At 30.4% G+C, this 19,700-nt stretch overlaps 1 protein-coding gene across 1 annotated transcript; it reads right to left on the bottom strand.

The window, feature by feature from the left end:
- Positions 1-1,451: 1,451 nt before the first annotated feature.
- On the bottom strand, positions 1,452-9,104 carry LOC115890159 (lipopolysaccharide-induced tumor necrosis factor-alpha factor homolog). Its single transcript, XM_030910320.1, has 4 exons — positions 8,938-9,104; positions 5,813-5,967; positions 3,584-3,728; positions 1,452-1,875 (listed from the first exon to the last, which is right to left on the bottom strand). Exons 2-4 carry the CDS (start codon positions 5,949-5,951, stop codon positions 1,773-1,775), a joined length of 387 nt encoding a protein of 128 aa, XP_030766180.1. The 5' UTR covers positions 5,952-5,967; positions 8,938-9,104; the 3' UTR covers positions 1,452-1,772.
- Between the last annotated feature and the right edge of the window lie 10,596 nt (positions 9,105-19,700).

Below are 19,700 nucleotides of genomic sequence, written 5' to 3'. Positions count from 1 at the left end.
TACTATTTACTGCAATATTTAAAAGTTTTTATTAAAAGATCATATTTATTATAGTATAGTAGGCCATAATTGATATAATCAAAGAAACTAAAGAATTATTAAAAGTATACTGCTATCTGTCTCTTGTTTTATTTTGTGAGCCAGTAAAATAAATTCTTAGACAGGGTGGTGCACCAATCATTCGCCTCGGTTGATTATATGAAAACGGAAGGATGTAGAAAAAATATATTTTATGGGCGTATGTGGGGAGATAATGTGCACATTTTAAAATTATTTTGAAATATACAGGGTGTTTCAAAAGTAAGATCCATACCAAAGTTATATTTTTTCTTATAGAACACCCGGTATTTTATTTCATTTTTGGATTCTTGGGCCCAAAAAAAGGCATTTATTATAAGGGTTTGATATGTTTAAAGGCTTTGGTTTTTGAGATAATTAAAGATATTTAGATATGCATGCTATAATAAAAAAGTTTGTACAACACCTTGTACATTATTACTTTCCAGAATTAATTCTTGTGCTTACTTTCAAGCCAGAGAAATAAACTGTACTAAACAATTTTATTGCTTCCTTAAATGTATACAGGGGTATCATAAATTGCTGGTTTATTTTAAATATGCTATTTCAAACTATTTTACGGTTTCCTATACCTATCTGGCTCAAATTTTGAATATAAAGCGATTTTTCAATAAAATTGTAATCAAGATAGCTGGTTTTAGGTTTTCTAGTGACACTTAGTAGCTATTTTCAAAATCGACATTAGTTTATGGACTTTATTTAAATTTATAACAGGTTATTTTTATTTAATTTACTTATTTTGTGTATTCTTTATTTAGTTTACCGTGTATACCCTGTATACCAATAATTACAAATGTTTGTCAAGTACACGAGTCGTGAGAATGCGCCGTAAAATAAAACACAGTTTTAAAAAACTATACAGAGAAAATCAAAAGACAATTACAACAGTACCTACAAATTTTATTTATTTAGCTTCTTTATATTTTGTACCTAATAAATACAATAAACATGTATAATTTCTTATTCTAATCTTAAAACAATACAAAACCATAACTAATTTATAAAATTTTATATACAATATAAAAAAAAATGTAAAATATCATCTAACAATTTAAAAATAACGTTGGCCATATTATGTAAACTTAAAACTAGAAATATAATACAATAATGTAAACACAACCTATTTAATAAACATTATTAATAAAATATGTAAAAAAACGAATGTATATAGTAGGAATAATAAGATTTCACTTTGGTATTTTTTTTTCTTTATACTAATACATATATACCTAACATATAAACCTAAAGCCTAAAGTCCATCTATATGTATATAACATTTTACCTATTAAGTAGTTAAAAAAAGGTCAGGTAATACGAATTAAAGACTATCACACACTGGAAGTTTTACAGTTTTTGGAGGAAGCGCCGTATTTATTAATTATAGAGGTATATGTTTAGTGTATGTTAAACAGAAAAAAAACATGGAAATTTCGTAAAATTACATTGTTTTTTTTTAAACTGTGCAAAAATATTAAGTCATTAATTAAAAAAAACTGTAATATATATGTATTATTTTTTGGAAATGTACTCATATTTTTTCAGCAACAAAACGACAGTTTTGTTGCAAAACTGAAAACTGAACACAACGTTTTGCTTGATACGTTTTGACTGGAACAGGTAAGACTGACAGGTAAAACGTTATGTGTAGAGGGGGCTTTAGGAATGAAAAAAAATTAATTGAATTAATTCACATATTACTCTGCATAAGTTCCTAGGTATGCTTTGCAATTTGGGCAGTAATGCTTTTTGTCTAAGCACGAATCCATGCAGTAGGGAAGACATACACAGGGCCAGCAACTGTAAAAAAATCATAATATTAAAATAATTTTTTTTATTATTGAATTATCAAAAAAAGTAATTCGAAATATATTTAGAAAGATCAGTAACAGAAAAATTAAAAATACACTATAACACACTGTTTTTTTTTCAAATATAATTAGTTTATTGAATAAGGTCAATCTCATAATATACCGGGTGGGTCTCAAATAACTGCAAATATTTTTAGAGCTGGTAGATCTCGATAAAACAAACATATTTTCTCTTTACCGTTTTTCAAATAAGTCCAAAATAACCGAGTTATTCAAGCTTGAAATTTAAAAAAAATATATATTTTTAAAAATGTTGAGAGCCACCGGATTTGTTCTTTATTTGCATCCCTTTTAGTTCCGTAACAATGGTAACATCAGAGATTAAGAAATTATAAGGTTGGAAAATTTGCGGTGAACAGGCCGTTCTAAAAAGTTTTCTAAAATATACAGGAAAATTTAAAAGAAATTGCATAGACGTCCCATGTTCCTGGGGTCGAAATATACCACCCCTAAAATATTTGCACTTATTTAAGACTCACCCTGTATATGTAGGTAACAAGCTTAAAAGTTTTTTTACTGAAAACAAATAGTAAATGTAATCACACAATTTTTAAAATAATCTATTATATCTAGTATGACTCGGTATTTGGTTTAATCTTATTAAATAATTGAAAAGTACTATTAAATACACTATCAATACCTCTTGATAGTTTGTGATTTGTTAAAAAAAAGTTTTGATAAATATAACATTTATCTATGTATTTAAAAATATAATAATATAAGTTTATTTCAATTAAATATTTTTCAAATTAATAATTATAAAAAAATGATAACTTCCCGTAAAAATATTGGATTTCTTACTGTAAATTTTAAAGTAAACTATAAATTTAAAGTTTAATTTATAATAATCTTTATTTTTAGTATGGTTATTTGTTTTATTTTTATTTAATAACAATTAAAATACATGATTAATTTTAAGAAAAACCTCGACTATCTCAGATAAGATTTGTTGTCACTGTTTAGTAAGTTTATTTGCTAATGATTTGATTTTCACTGCTATCCCTGAATGGTTTTAGAATAAAAATGTAAAATCATATACATATCAAAATTAAATGAATGAGATGAACAAACAAATAATCAATTATAATGAAAATAATAATAATAGTAGCGTTTGACGCCTTGGGAGTAGCAAGGTACAGCTTGCCATACTAGAGCCGTTCGGTATACAAGGAAGGTAATGTGGCTAGCACTACGCTTCAACCGCCTATTATTACCTCAGGATTGTGAATCCCAAGTACTCATTTAAGGCTGAGTCGACCTAGGTACCCAAACTATTTTTATTTTAATAAAAATAGTCGGCTGATGAAATGCCGGGTGTGGGATTCGAACCCAGTACCTCGCGATTGGTAGACGAGAGCCTGTACCTCTACGCCACCGGGCACCGGGCATAATGAAAATAAATACAAAAAAATAGATATCATGGTAATGGTAATAACGCCCGAATCTTCAGATTGTAGTTTAACCTGAGACTATCCACCAGTTAGAGTTTAAACCATAGAAAAAGGTTTAAACCTTAGATTACAGTTCACTGCAACCTATAAAACCGGCTTTCGTAGGAAATCCCTAGATTAACTACTACCTGAAGATTAAACCCAACGTGAAAAACTAGCCCTAAAAGGTAGAAATCATTGACTTACACAAACAGGCACAAAAGTAACGCGAACAAGTGAGTTTTTGTGCTGGCCTCTGTTTCAACCGAAGTGATGATGTCTGCGTGGCAGTAAGGGCAAGTTGTATGGGCTGGATTCGGTCCTAGAGGCCTAGGAGCTGTAGTTACTATCACTGGAACAAAAAAAATGCATTAAACAAAAAAATATATACCCTTTAGTTATTCTATAATTGATACCAATTAAACTTTTAGTGACGTAATCGAGGGCACGATTTTTAAACTCATTGTTGCCAACCAAGGAGATATTCTACGTAGGACTAACCAGGGAGGTGACAGTGAAATAGGAAAATTGGAAACTGTCAATCCTGTCATTTCTGTCATTCTCCTCACGACAAGTATGGATGCCTAGACAAGGACAGCATTGTTTCTGTCCAACAAATCCAATGACTAAAGAATACAAGGACATGTAACGCCCATATACGGGCTGCAGCAGAATTTGTTACGTTAGACGCCATCATATTGGAGCCTACGGATGAGTCGCCACCTCGTCAACAGCGACAATTTTAGCGATTTTTAATAATTTGTTGTGTGTAGTGAATTTTGTATAAACTTTATTATAATGGTAATGTGTTCAGCTTCCAAGTGTAAAAGCCACAATGATTACAATGATTAGATGATTATTAGGAGTTGCGTTTTATAAGTAAATAAACAGTCACTCCACCTTTTTATCGTTTTCTTATTGAATTTGGTAATTATTTTTCTGATACTATATGTACTTGATATGTGCTAATCGTCGATACTGGTTTTGTACCTTTTGTTAACATTTTAATACGTTTTTTTCGTAATTAATTAGTATGATACCACCGCCTGCACCATAGGCGTAGTCAAAGTCAAAAAAATTATCAAAAATATAAATATCCCTTCAAGCAGCTAAGTTAAGAAAAATATATGGCCACGGCACTGTTTGGAGCCATGGTAACAATTTGGTCTCGGGTGTTATAATATATTAGATATATGTATAGTATTACAGTTGAGGGTTGGAACCTTTGATGTTACACAGCAAAATAAAAACACTAAATCACCACAATACCCTAAAACACACTTTTACTTTTACACTGGACGCGCGTTTCGCTAACCATGTTAGCATCATCAGCAGATGATTATAAACTAAAGTACAATCTACAAGTTGAGCGTTTATATACTCGCCCAGTGGGCACCGAGTGGGCGTGGCAAAATCTAGCCAACCGAGTCAGAGCCCACTGAGCGTAACAGTTAGATTTCCGCCACTAGAGGAGTAGGAACAAAGAACTTGAATGAATTGGACTGTTGTCTCTGTTCATACTATCTTTACATTTATTAATTCTGATGCTTTCATATGCATCTAATTGCCTGTAATTTGAGACTTGTTTAATTAATTTTAAATTATTAAGATCTATACAATGTTCTTTATCAACAATATGTTCGGCAACGCAAGATTTATCCGGTCTACCATATTCTTATCTGAGCTAAATGTTCTTTAAATCTAGTCAATATTGATCTTCTAGTTTGCCCAACATATTTCTGATTACAATCTTTACAAGAAATTTCATAAATACACGACCTTTCCAGTGGAGGTGTTTTATTAGGTAATCCAAAGGATAAATTTACAAATTACTGTAAGTCATGCTTATACCTTACTAATTTACGTTAAAAGTGCGTATAATTAACTAATTGATATTGAAACAATACAATCCTCTATATTTTTATATTTATTTAGTCACGTTGTTCCATATTTCAAATAAATATATGTGAATAAATTATTTTTTTGGTTTTATTTATGATAAGAACAAATACAAAATACATTTAAACTGAAAGAGGGCCCGCCATTGAATAACCGGAAACGATAATAAAAATGAAGCCATCATGTCAACCTATCAATTGGAAAATTAGTTCTCCAGACGACCACGAAGGCTTTTGGTGGCGTATCGTGTTTCCAGCTTTGAATAAGAAGACTAAGGAAGAAGAAGCATAATGCTATCCATGTATTCATGCATGGTGGGCGGAAAAAGGACTCTAGGGTGGGGATCCTTAACAGTTCTGTTTGACGATTCATTTAACACATTTGAATTTGATTTGAAATTTTGTGGATTTGTCAGTCTTTAGGGAGCTTATTTTATGTTATTTATTATTTATTCTATTATTTATTTTTGTTTCCTTAAATATTTTGATTAAAAGAAAATATATATATTAACTGTATGTCCATTCACTCTATATTTACCTGTGTGTCCTACGGTTACAGGAGGTGGCCCAGCATGTGGGGGAGGTGGATATGCCCCTGGAGGATACATCCCGGGCTGTTGATTTGGTACAAAACCAGGAGCGTTTGGGGAATATGGCGGAGGCGCGTCCTTCTGCATCTTGAAATTTTATTGACTGCGAAAAATATAAAGTCCTTAAAAATTCTAAAATCTTGCCTCAAAATAGAGATAGAAATCCTGATATCAAAAGCATTCTAATGATTTGCTTTCGTTGAATCTTAAATCATACAGGGTGTTCAAAATTCCAAGCCAAACTTTTTAAAATATAAAATAATTTTTCTTTGTTTTTTTTAATGTAATACCCTGTATATTATTTTTTGTTAAATAGAGAATTAAAAAATGTAGATTTTTTGTATTTAAAGTTATTGAAATTTTTAGCGGTTTCGCAGATATTAGCGGTATTATACAGGGTGTCCCAGAAATAAGTGCAAGTATTTTAAGGGGAGGTATATCTCGATAAACTATACATATAACATATTATTTTCTCTTGATCGTTTTTCAAATATATTCTCCGTTATTTTGGACTTATAATACTATTACTATTTTGGACTTATAATACTTAAATACAGAGTTATTTTACTATGAAAATTTCCAAAAAAAAATGATTTTTTGCTAAAATTTTTAGTTTTTTCATTTTTCGAGATTTTTTCACGTTTTGGATTTTCTTTCTTGTAAATTTAATCTAATACCTATGTTGCCATATTATCAAGAAATTATGTTTTTTAACTAAAAAAATTCCAAAAAATTTTCAAAAAATTTCGAATTTTAAAAAAAAAATTTCGCGAAAAAAACCTCATAGGCGTGTTTCTGGGGTTGAACTATACTACCAGTTAAAATACTTGCACTTATTTCTGGGACACCCTGTATTACATAAAATGGCTTTTTCAACAGTATTTTTTATCAAAGCCACCGATAAAGATTTTTGACTGGTATTTTACCGTTGAAAGAGCCATTTAAGAAAAAACAAAGAAAAAATATGTTATATTTTAAATAGTTTGGCACGGAATTTTGAACACCCTATATGAATTAAGATTACGATATTTTTAATAAAGTAGAGGGTGGGTCAAATTCGACGCTTTTAAACGGAAACACCCTTTTCTATAGGAGATAGACAAAAACTAATATCGGTGTCTGGAGCTCAATTTTTGCCAAAAACATAAAGGTGAAAACCGCATATCGATATCTGTTACCGGTTCGGAGTTACGGGGTGTTTTTCAAAAATATGCATTTTTAACAAATCGCTGTAACTTTTTTACTATGGAAAATTTTGTATTTTTATGAAAACATTTCCAAAGCACCTTTTTACGAAGAATTTAATGGTTTAAGTATAATTTTTTTATAATTAATAATTTAAGAATTATCAACAGAAAATTTGATTTTTTATATGGGACACCCTGTAGATTTGTAATTTATTGAAAAGAATTTAAAATCACCTTTCCAAAAATATAACACACTTGATATTTTGCTCGATTCCTCTTCGAGATATAGAGTATATAAAAATTCGCCGGCTTTAAATAAGTAGGCTTTGAACGGCATCGGCTGTAATGCAAGATTGAGATGCAGAATTTTATAAAAATTTAAAATATATTTAACCAACATCAACACATTTAAACTATATCTAATAACAATAAAAATAAATAGCAAACCAAGGCATGAGACTTTGCTACAGGTGTTCGACATATCGACCGTCTTCTGTTATGGACAAACGGGACAACAGGGCGTCGTCTTGTTGGAAAAATATGTTTTCGAGTTCCATTAAGGGCTTATTATCAATAAGGGGTCCAAAGCCTACTAGTTAAAAGTGGCGAACTTTTAAAAATTCTGTATTTTGAAGGGGATTATGACAAAATATTAAGTGTGCTATATTTTTGGAAAGGTAATTTTAAATTCTTTTCAGTTAATTAAAAATATAGAGGGTGTCCCAAATAAAAAATCAATTTTTCTGTTGATAACTCTTAAATTATTAATTTTAAAAAAATTATACTAAAACCGTTAAATTCTACGTAAAAAGGTGCTTTGGAAATGTTTTCATAGAAATATAAAATTTTCTATAGCAAAAAAGTTACAGCGATTTGTTAAAAATGCACATTTTTGAAAAACACCCCGTAACTCGTAAAAACGGTAACAGATGTTGATGTGCGGTTTTCACCTTGTTTTCACCATCATGTTTTTGATGAAAACTGAGCTCCAGACACCGATATTAGTTTTCGTCTATCTCGTATAGAAAAGGGTGTTTCCATTTAAAAGCGTCGAACTTGACCCACCCTGTACATACCAATAATTATAATAAGTACCTAGGCATAGTTTTGATTTCACCACAAATCTTGTATTTACAATAATTTTTTAAAAAATATTAATGACTATGTAAAGTCATTAAGAAGAAAGCAAAAAATGCAATAATTAATATACAGGGTATTCCATTTAAAAAAAAATCTCCATCCAGTCACATTTTTTTGAGCCACCCTGTAAAAAAAAATTCTAAAAAAAATCTTTTTATATGACCTAGAAATGCCCGACGCACTTTTGCAGGACCCTGTATATTGAGAGCGTTTCGAGAATATGGTGGAGGTGCCGTTTTTGCATTTTTCCAATTTTATTCGGCAAAAAAAATTAAATTCAATGCTAGAAAAAATAAAAAAAAAAAAATTTTTACTAGCATTGAATTTAATTTAAACCCTGTATATATATAAACCAATTTATTGCTAGAAAGAACGTCAAAAAAACGTTTCATTATAGTCATATATGAGGATTATTTATTAAGTGATAAGACTGATTACCATTTATATCTCTGTTGTTTACTTATTATATAGTATATAGGTACTTAGATGCATAATTATAATATTTCTGATTTTTCAACAAGAAGAATTTTTCATAATATAACACAAAAAAAAATAACTAGGACAGTTGCGATTATTGCTAATTAGATTAAAAATACTTATTGTAAGGTCGCGTCATTATAGAAAATAAAATTAAATAAAAAACATATAGTTCAGAGATCGAAATATTACGCGTATTTTGTGTTGTTTTTTGCTAAATAATAGGAAAAAACAGGAAACAAAGTCGAAAAATTGAGGTTAGGACTCACCTGACTAGTTACACAAAAATTCCAGAACAGGATAAAAAAATTTAAATTAAATTATATTTAAACTGCTTTCGTCAACTGACTATATTATACCTGTATAGGTGCGTTTGATTATAGTGCTATACGCGGTTGAACGTTATCGTGTTCTCATACTGTTGGTTTCGAGAATGTATTTAATGTAAAAGTGATAACGTAACAGTATACTGGTCCGTATTCAGGATATTTACTCCCAATAATAATACAAATGCGGCGTCAAGTTGCAATGCCTAATTTCTAATATTAATAGTGGACCCTAAAATCTACATAAACATAGTGCCCAAACTGCAGCAAAAGTCGCATATTCTTATATAAAATTCACTACAAATTACGTTACTGCAGCAAAATCCGTCTTATCCACTTATATTTGCAAAAAATATAAAAGTCGCAAAGTAATGTGAAAATCGCATCATTGTATCTCTACTGATAAACGAGAAATCCCATAAAACACACGAAAATGGGATACTCTGTACAGGGACATCATTTTAAGTGTCTCACCCAATTTAAAATTTTCCTGTTACTTATTTGAAGATAGTAAAAATATATTTTAACGTAATTTCTCGTGAGGATGCCGATTTTTTATCTGAAAATTTTTTAAAACGTCAATTTTGACAGATACGACGCCATCTTGATTTTTTTTAAATGGAAACCCCTACATATTTTAGCACTTTCCGGTAGACATATTTTTAGCTAATTTCAAAAAATATATAGTATAGTTTTAGTATACTTTGCGCTTACCGTTTTCGATATACAGTGGATTTAAAAATTAATTGTTCCAGAATCATTTTAAGTGTCTCACCCAATTTAAAATTTTCCTGTTACCTATTTGAAGATAGTAAAAATACATTTTAACGTAATTATTCGTGAGGATGCCGATTTTTTATCTGAAATTTTTTTAAAACGTCAATTTTGACAGATACGATGCCATCTTGATTTTTTTTAAATGGAAACCCCTACATATTTTAGCACTTTCCGGTAGACATATTTTAGCTAATTTCAAAAATATATAGTTTAGTATACTTTGCGCTTACCGTTTTCGATATACAGTGGATTTAAAAATGAATTGTTCCAGAATCATTTTAAGTGTCTCACCCAATTTAAAATTTTCCTGTTACCTATTTGAAGATAGTAAAAATACAGTTTAACGTAATTTCTCGTGGGATGCCGATTTTTTATCTGAAAATTTTTTAAAACGTCAATTTTGACAGATACGACGCCATCTTGATTTTTTTAAATGGAAACCCCTACATATTTTAGCACTTTTCCGGTAGACATATTTTAGCTAATTTCAAAAATATATAGTTTAGTATACTTTGCGCTTACCGTTTTCGATATACAGTGGATTTAAAAATGAATTGTTCCAGAATCATTTTAAGTCTCACCCAATTTAAAATTTTCCTGTTACCTATTTGAAGATCGTAAAAATACAGTTTAACGTAATTTCTCGTGAGGATGCCGATTTTTTATCTGAAAATTTTTTAAAACGTCAATTTTGACAGATACGACGCCATCTTGATTTTTTTTAAATAGAAACCCCTACATATTTTAGCACTTTCCGGTAGACATATTTTAGCTAATTTCAAAAATATATAGTTTAGTATACTTTGCGCTTACCGTTTTCGATATACAGTGGATTTAAAAATGAATTGTTCCAGAATCATTTTAAGTGTCTCACCCAATTTAAAATTTTCCTGTTACCTATTTGAAGATAGTAAAAATACATTTTAACGTAATTTCTCGTGAGGATGCCGATTTTTTATCTGAAAATTTTTTAAAACGTCAATTTTGACAGATACGACGCCATCTTGATTTTTTTTAAATGGAAACCCCTACATATTTTAGCACTTTCCGGTAGACATATTTTAGCTAATTTCAAAAATATATAGTTTAGTATACTTTGCGCTTACCGTTTTCGATATACAGTGGATTTAAAAATGAATTGTTCCAGAATCATTTTAAGTGTCTCACCCAATTTAAAATTTTCCTGTTACCTATTTGAAGATAGTAAAAATACATTTTAACGTAATTTCTCGTGAGGATGCCGATTTTTTATCTGAAAATTTTTTAAAACGTCAATTTTGACAGATACGACGCCATCTTGATTTTTTTTAAATGGAAACCCCTACATATTTTAGCATGGTCCGGTAGACATATTTCAACTAATTTCAAAAATATATAGTTTAGTATACTTTGCACTTACCGTTTTCGATATACAGTGGATTTAAAAATGAATTGTTCCAGAATCATTTTAAGTGTCTCACCCATATTAAAATTTTCCTCTTTTCTATTTTAAAATAGTAAAAAGATTATTAAATGTAATTTTTCGCGTGGATGCCGATTTTCTACATTAAAATTTTGTAAAACGTCAATTTTGACAGATACGACGCTATCTTGATTTTTTTAAATGGAAACCCCATCATATTTTAGCATGGTCCAGTAGACAATTTTAGCTAATTTCAAAAATATATAGTTTAGTATACTCTGCGCCTACAGTTTTCGAGATATACAGTGCATTTAAAAATGAAATGTTTAGCATTATTTTAAGCTACTCATCCAGTTTACAATTTTCGAATTTTAAAATTCTTGAAAATGTCAAATTTGACAATTACGACGCTTAAATTTTTTTATTTATTTATACTTTGATTCTTCTTCAATATGACCTTTATATACGGATTGATTTGATGTCAATATAGCTCTAATTTCTAAGGGGCGCCACATATATGTGTTTTAACTGTTTTGAAGAGTAATAACTTTTCGTCCGTACGTTTATAAAACTACTGAGTAAAAAAATATTCATTTATAACAATTTTTACGTAAAAAAGGTCTCTTGTAAAAATTGTTACGAGTAATGGTTAGGTTAGGTTAGGTTAAATCGAAATTATCAATACCTGCCATCATTGACATAAATTAAACATGTGGACTAAATAGTTACTAGACTGAAATCATAAATTTGAAATTTTTTTTGTCAAAAGTTCAACAGAAACTGTTTTATCATCATTTTTCCGCAGAAAAATTTAAGATTAATTTAAAAAAATAAAAATTTCCCACCATTTATTTCAGCCAAATATCTATCTACTCAACATGTTTATTTTTTTGTCAATAATGACATGTATTGTCTATTTCCATTCGAAATATCTGGAGAAAGGTTGCTCGTAGCGATTTTTATCAAGAGACATCTTTTACGTAAAATATCAAGAAAATGTATATTTTTTACTCAGTAGTTTTATACAGGTATGGGCGAAAAGTTATTACTTTTCAAAACAGTTAAAACACATGTAGGTGGCGCCCCCTACAAATAAGAGTCATATTGACATCAAAATCACATTTTTCATGTCAAAAAACTCCCAGACATGAATTTTCAGCCAAATATTGACGTTACTTCAGAAATTAATTGGAAAAAATCGAAATAAAAATGAAACATCTACACCCTGTATCTCCGAAACTAAGCAGTGTAGGACATATATTTATACGAACTTTTTTACTTATTTTTGTCTGAAGAATATGCTGCCGAAGTTTCCGGAATACAGTTTGGACCACCCTGTATAAAAAAAATCTTTTTTGAAAATTTAGTTTTAAACTGCTAGTCATTTATCATAAGATAGCTCAATTTATGTAAATTTCGATCATTTCAATACGAATGCCACTCAGTTGTACCGGGCGGTGTTAAAATTTTTTGGGTTTCCATTTAAAAAAAATCAAGATGGCGTCGTATCTGTCAAAATTGACGTTTTAAAAAATTTTCAGATAAAAAATCGGCATCTTCACGAGAAATTACGTTAAAATGTATTTTTACTATCTTCAAATAGGTAACAGGAAAATTTTAAATTGGGTGAGACACTTAAAATGATGTCCCTGTACATATGTGATGCGCAGTAGTGAACCCTAGTAGTCTACCGGCAGCCAGACGCCCCGCACTTTGGTCAGGAGAGCATAGCAAAAGATATATTAAAGAACCACATTCTTAAAATTGTAGTTTTCCCGACGTTGCTAGCTCTTGTACTATATTATATTTTTATTAAGGTTAGATTAAATTTCAGCAAAATAAAAACACTAAATCACCACAATACACCAAAACACTTTTATTTTACACTGGACGCACGTTTCGCTAACCATGTGAGCATCATCAGCAGATGATTATAAACTAAAGTACAATCTACAAGTTGAGCGTTTATATACTCGCTCAGAGGGCACCGAGTGGGCGTGGCAAAATATAGCCAACCGAGTCAGAACCCACTGAGCAAAACAGTTAGATTTCCGCCACTAGAGTAGTAGGAACAAAGAACTTGAAGGAATTGGACCGTTGTCTCTGTTCATACTATCTTTACATTTATTAATTCTGATGCTTTCATATGCATCTAATTGCCTGTAATTTGAGAGTTGTTTAATTAATTTTAAATTATTAAGACCTATACAATGTTCTTTATCAACAATATGTTCGACAACGGAAGATTTATCCGGTCTACCATATCTTATCTGAGCTAAATGTTCTTTAAATCTAGTTAATATTGATCTTCTAGTTTCCTCAACATATTTCTGATTACAATCTTTACAAGAAATTTCATAAATACCCGACCTTTCCAGTGGAGGTGTTTTATTCTTTGGATTACCTAATAATTGTTGTAATTTATTATTAGCACTATACACAAGTTTATAATTGACATTCTTAAAAATTCCTTTTAGACCACGGGATAACTCTCTATCAAACGGTATCGAAAAATATTCAGACGTATCTTTCTCCACTTGAAAAGTCGAATTTTCAGAAATCATTAACCTATACCTACGTTTTCTAATTAATTGATCAACTCGTGAAGGAGAATATCCATTATACTCAGCTACATTCCTAATGTAATCTCTTTCTATTTCATATCTTTCGTTGGAAAGTGGGAAACTAAGTAATCTATGAACTAAGAAATTTAAACTAGCCATTTTATGTTCAACACTATGATGTGATTCATTAGGAATATATCTGCGTGTGGTCGTATTTTTCCTATAGATATCAAATTCCAGGCAATTATTAGTATTTCTAATAACTAATACATCTAGAAATGGTAATCTGTCGTTGTTCTCAATTACATGCGTTAATTTAATGGTTCCAACAGCAAAGGTTCCAACCCTCAACTGTAATAATAGATTAAATTTGTCAAAAAAGTGTCAAAAGGTCCGTTATCGTCCCTCCATAGTTATCGTACAATCTTTCTCCGTTGACGGGCTGGGGTAAAAGCTTGGGTAAAAGATTTACATATATAAAATGACAGCGATTTTCATCCGGACTATGTCCGGATTTTTGGAAAGGCTTGCCCGGGGTGGACAAGTTTTCATCTGGTAACCTTACAAATGTGTTTACTTTTTTTTAATCATAAAACTGATTCTAAAAGATTCCTTAGTACTGCTCTGTATCAAATTTAATATTCTGCGAAAGCATTGAATGTTGAATGACTCAGAGTAAACACGTTGACAATTAGTATTGTTTAATCATGAGGTTCTCTGCTAATGTGATAATTCATAATTGTGACGATCTTAGTTTTATCTTTATTGTTATTATCATAATTTTAATAATTAATTATTTATAAGGTTCTAATAACAACAATTATTGTTAGTTTACTTGTTACACCATCGAGTAGGATAGTTATTAAGTTGTTACAATAATTTCTAAAATTATATTCTTAAAAAACTGGAAATTTTTCAAAATTATGATTGAAAAAATTTTACTATGGACCCCCATCCAGGGATTTTACTACTTATTAAAAGCAGTGCCATCTATGAAGAACGCTCCCAACTATCTATTAATAAATTGTAATGCATTAGTATTCCACTAGATAGCAGAATATAAAAGAATTTTACCTTTAAACATGATTAAAAACTTCAGATATATCACTAATAACAACACATAGGCCTCTTTTACAGTTATGAGTTGAAAAAACGAAAGATACAGCTGAAAATTCATATTTTTTAATCCGCACTAGTGCCCTCTATTAGTCTAGAGGTATACTATTATAAATGTTAATGCAGAAACACCCTCATAGATGGCAGCAGCAACTAAATTTTTCATTTACACATTAAAATTTTGCTTTCTGTCGAGGATTTTTATCTTTCATATGTATTTATAGAAATTTTAGCTAATACAATCAGCAGCAGACTTTTTTATATTGTTCTAGCGTGTACAGAATTTTAAAAAATGGGAATGAGGAAATGAAATAAAGGCCTTTTTCCTGACAACATGGCGCTAGAGATCATGTGACCTCGATTAGGATGATGCAATGTTTTTGACCTAGATTTTCCAGGCGTTGAAGCCTAGATTGGGAAATACTGCACTGTTGGGAAAATTTTGTTAAAGATTATTTAAAATCAGAGTTGCAAACTCATAGAAAACTGAAGTCTTTTTTGATTTAAATCATTTTTTGAAAGCTGGCTTGAAACTTTTTTTTTAAGTCTTTTTCAAAATGATTTGCGATTTAAATCTTTATTCCGAAATAGAAAAAGACTTAAGTCTTCTTAGAAATGACTTAAGGCATTAAAAATATTTAAATCTATACTACTAATATAGTATATAATCCTTAAGTGACTGACTCACTGATTAATCACGATCCTGCTCAAACCACTCAACGTAAGAAGCTCAATTTTGGCATACAGGTTGATTCTAGGGTGTAGAGGTTTGATAAGAAGGGATTTTTCGAAATTCCAGTTCCAAGAGGGTGAAAGCACCCCTCAAATATTACAATATTTTTTATTTAAAAAACGTCAAGTTTCCGAAAAAAACGCTTAAACCCGTATATTTTATTTTGTTTTTTACATATTTTAAGATTTTTTTAAAAATGTATACAGGGTGTTTCGAAAAATCTGGTCATTGATTAATCACGATCCTGCTTATAGCGCTTGACGTAAAGAGCTGATTTTTCGAAAACAGATTGACTTTAGGGTGTAGAGGTTCGATAAGAAGGGATTGTTCGAAACTCGAATTCTAAGGGGGTGAAACTATCCCTCAAATATTAAAATATTTTTTATTTAAAAACCGGTGAGTTTTTCGGAAAAACTCTTAAACACGTATATTTTATTTTGTTGTTTTACATATTTTAAGATTTTTATAAATTTATACAGGGTGTTTCATAAAATATGACCATTGAGTAATCACGATTCTGCTTAAACTGCTTGACGTTTAAAGCTGATTTTTGGCAAACGGATTGACTGTGGGGTGTAGAGGTTCGATAAGGAGGGGTTTCTCGAATCTCAAATTCCAAGAGGGTGAAAACGCCCCTCAAATATTACAATATTTGTTATTTAAAAAACGGTTAGTCTTTCGGGAAAACGCTTGGACAAGCTTAATTTATTTGGTTTTTTACATATTTTGAAATTTTTTAAAAAATCATACAAGGTGTTCCAAAAAGTTGGGTAATTGATTAACCACGATTCTGCTTAAACTGCTTGACGTAAAAAGCTTATTTTTGGCAAACGGATTTTTCGAAAGTCAAATTCCAACGAGATGAAACTACCCCTCAAATATTACCAAGTTATATAATAATATCGGTATATTGTTTTTTTTTTCATGCTGACATAAATGTGAGAAAATGTTATCCAGTTTGTATATTAATGAAAATTCTTGCTTTCCTTTATCATCGCCGTTACAAATGATTAATTCAACGCGAACGAGGTCGCGGGTACACGCTAGTACTGTTCTTATAAACCATATTATTCCGTATTTTCTTTCTGTATTATTAATCAAAAAAATATAAACCTTTGTTTAAAAAATCGTGCAGTTTGTCCGTTCCCTCTTATAACTTGGAATGTTCTCTGCCCCCCTGCCCCCCTTCTAGGCTTCTAATTTCATTATTATCCCATTATCCGTTCTCATGGACCGAGCCTGCTCGAATATACGTTCCGAACAAAGGCATTCGCGTTTCTGTTGTTTTGGTGACCTTATTTTTCCCCACACGGTATAATAGATAGATTGTTTTTAGACCATCGTTGCCGAGAGGTTGTTTTTGAACAACTAGGCCTGCCCATCGAAATCTAACAATCTGGTTTTATTTTAGTTCTGATTCTTCAGTCACACATATTTTTTTTTAGTTGATCATCTTCAGTTGATGAACTAATTTTTTTTTGTTTTTTTAGTGATTTTTGTTCAGTCTATAGTAATTATTTGATAACATTTGACTAACGTAATTATTTGACATGAAGCAGAATATACTGCTAGAAAAATATACCTACCTAAATATACCAGGTGTTTATCAAAAACACCCGGTATATAAAATGCTAATGTTTATCTGTGTCGTCTCTACTGAAGTAGCGACTTGCTCTAGAAAGTTGCTTTTTTTACTAAAAGATAGTTAATTGCCTCTTCAAAAAACTGTCGTCACCGGATTTTTTGTTTTTCATTTAATTAAAAAAAAAGATGTCGTGGCGGATGCGCCAGACTTCAACTACTATGTTTATAAAAATCTACGTACAATATTGATTTTTTTTGGGTGTACTACAGCAGAAAAGAGTGAAAAGACTTTTCCATTTTCCATTTCAAATATCCAGGATTTTTTGGCGTTCCTGATGGCTCCCAGGATCTACAAATGTTCCAAAACACGTGCGTCTGCGTCAGGAAAGTTGTCTGGATCGATACTACAGGGTGCGCGTTTGCCTCGTGCACACATTTTCACTTTTTGCTCTAAATCGGGAACAGGGTTGCGAGCGGTATAATTTAATTATGACGTGTCCTATACAGGGGGACGAGGAGCCTAGTATTTAATTCAATAATTCTAAAAATATTAAATAAGTACAAATATTTGTGTATTTCTAGCAGAATACATTCAAAAAACATATAAAAATAAAAAACTGCAACATTGTTTTAGATTTTTATAAATATACTAGCGTGTACCAGAAACTTGACCGTTTTTTAAATAAAAAATATTGTAATATTTGAGGGGTGGTTTCACCCTCTTGGAACTGGAATTTCGGAAAATCCCTTCTTATCGAACCTCTACACCCTAGAACCAACCTGTATGCCAAAATTGAGCTTCTTACGTTGAGTGGTTTGAGCAGGATCGTGATTAATCAGTATGTCTTTATAATTAGTATAGATGACACACAATAATTGTTGTATTAGCTAAGTTATTATTCTTACATGTTACTAAAACAAATATGTATACAGGGTGTTTCAAAACAAATACGAAAAACTTCAGGGGGTGATTCCTTGTTCAAAATAAAGGGTAGTTTGCTTCATAAACGTTGGGTCAAAAGTCAACCATTAGGGAGATATTGCGGTACAAAGATGGCGGAAAAATAATGTTTTTATTTTTTATCTTGAAAACGAAAAGAGATAGACTAATAAAATTTTATGGAAGCATTACTGTTGTGAAAACACACTTTCTGGTAATTTTTTCACTTTTTTAAAATTAGTGGAAGGGGTTGAAATAAACTACCCCTATCATTCTTGTTAACGAAATTTAAAGAAAAATCTTATCAAATACATGCAAAATTAATTTGGATAGGTAGTTTAGTTTGTTTAGAAACTTTTTTTATCTCTTGTATTTTTTTGATAAAACTCACCGATTTGAAATTAAAAAATAAAATGTAAAGCATTACATGTCAGGACAAAAAACATTTTTAGATAAAGAATCTAGTGGGCTGCTCTATTTTTTTTAGGAAAAAATCTAGTCGGCCGCAGTTACTTTTTAGGATGTTTCTAATATTATTTTATTTGACATTACTCTACTGCAATACGTTATTATCTAGATGATTATTATGATCGTTATTATCACTAGATTCTTAATCTAAAAATGTTTTTTGTCCTGACATGTAATGCTTTACATTTTATTTTTTAATTTCCAATCGGTGAGTTTTATCAAAAAAACACAAGAGGTAAAAAAGTTTCTAAACAAACTAAACTATCCAAATTAAAGCATTTGCATGTGTTTGATAAGATTTTTCTTTAAATTTCGTTAACAAGAATGATAGGGATAGTTTATTTCAACCCCTTCCACTCATTTTCAAAAAAAGTAAAAAAATTACCTGAAAGTGTGTTTTCATAACAGTAATGCTTCCATAAAATTTCATTAGTCTATCTCTTTTCGTTTTCAAGATAAAAAATAAAAACATTATTTTTCCGCCATCTTTGTACCGCGATATCTCCCTAATGGTTGACTTTTGACCCAACGTTTATAAAGCAAACTACCCTTTATTTTGAACAAGGAATCACCCCTAAAGATTTTCGCATTTGTTTTGAAACACCCTGTATAAGTAAATTTTCAAAAAATAATATGGACATATTACAGCATCTTTACTAAGCAACTTTTAAAAATATAATATTTTTGCATAGTTTTACAAAATAATGTATATGATACTATTTGCAGAATTAGCTTTGGGAGTCTGCAAATCAAATTTAAACCATAAATACAACTTTGTATATTTGATATCAATTACAATTTTAGTTACGTAATCGACGGCGCGATTTTCAAATTCATTGTTGCCAGCCATGGACATTTTCGGCGCGCGCTGACTAACTGGAATTTAAATTTCGCGCTGGAGATTTTCCTGACACTTAGAGAGTTTTGACACTTTAGTTTTGTATTACGAGTTATTTTGGTTGAAATAAATAATGTTGTGATCTATAAGCTTAAAAATGTTTACTAGCAGAATTTGCAGTCGAACATTGTTCTTTTTAGAACCTCTTTTAGTGCAAAGTGTACAAGATAGCTTAACAGCCGTAAAAAACTCATCGCAAATTTATTAGAATATTTTGAACGGGA

Source organism: Sitophilus oryzae, unplaced genomic scaffold (genome assembly GCF_002938485.1).
Source record: "Sitophilus oryzae breed Bouriz unplaced genomic scaffold, Soryzae_2.0 scaffold_85_pilon_pilon, whole genome shotgun sequence".
Taxonomy (NCBI): domain Eukaryota; kingdom Metazoa; phylum Arthropoda; class Insecta; order Coleoptera; family Curculionidae; genus Sitophilus; species Sitophilus oryzae.
This window is presented reverse-complemented; position numbering and strand designations above follow the sequence as displayed.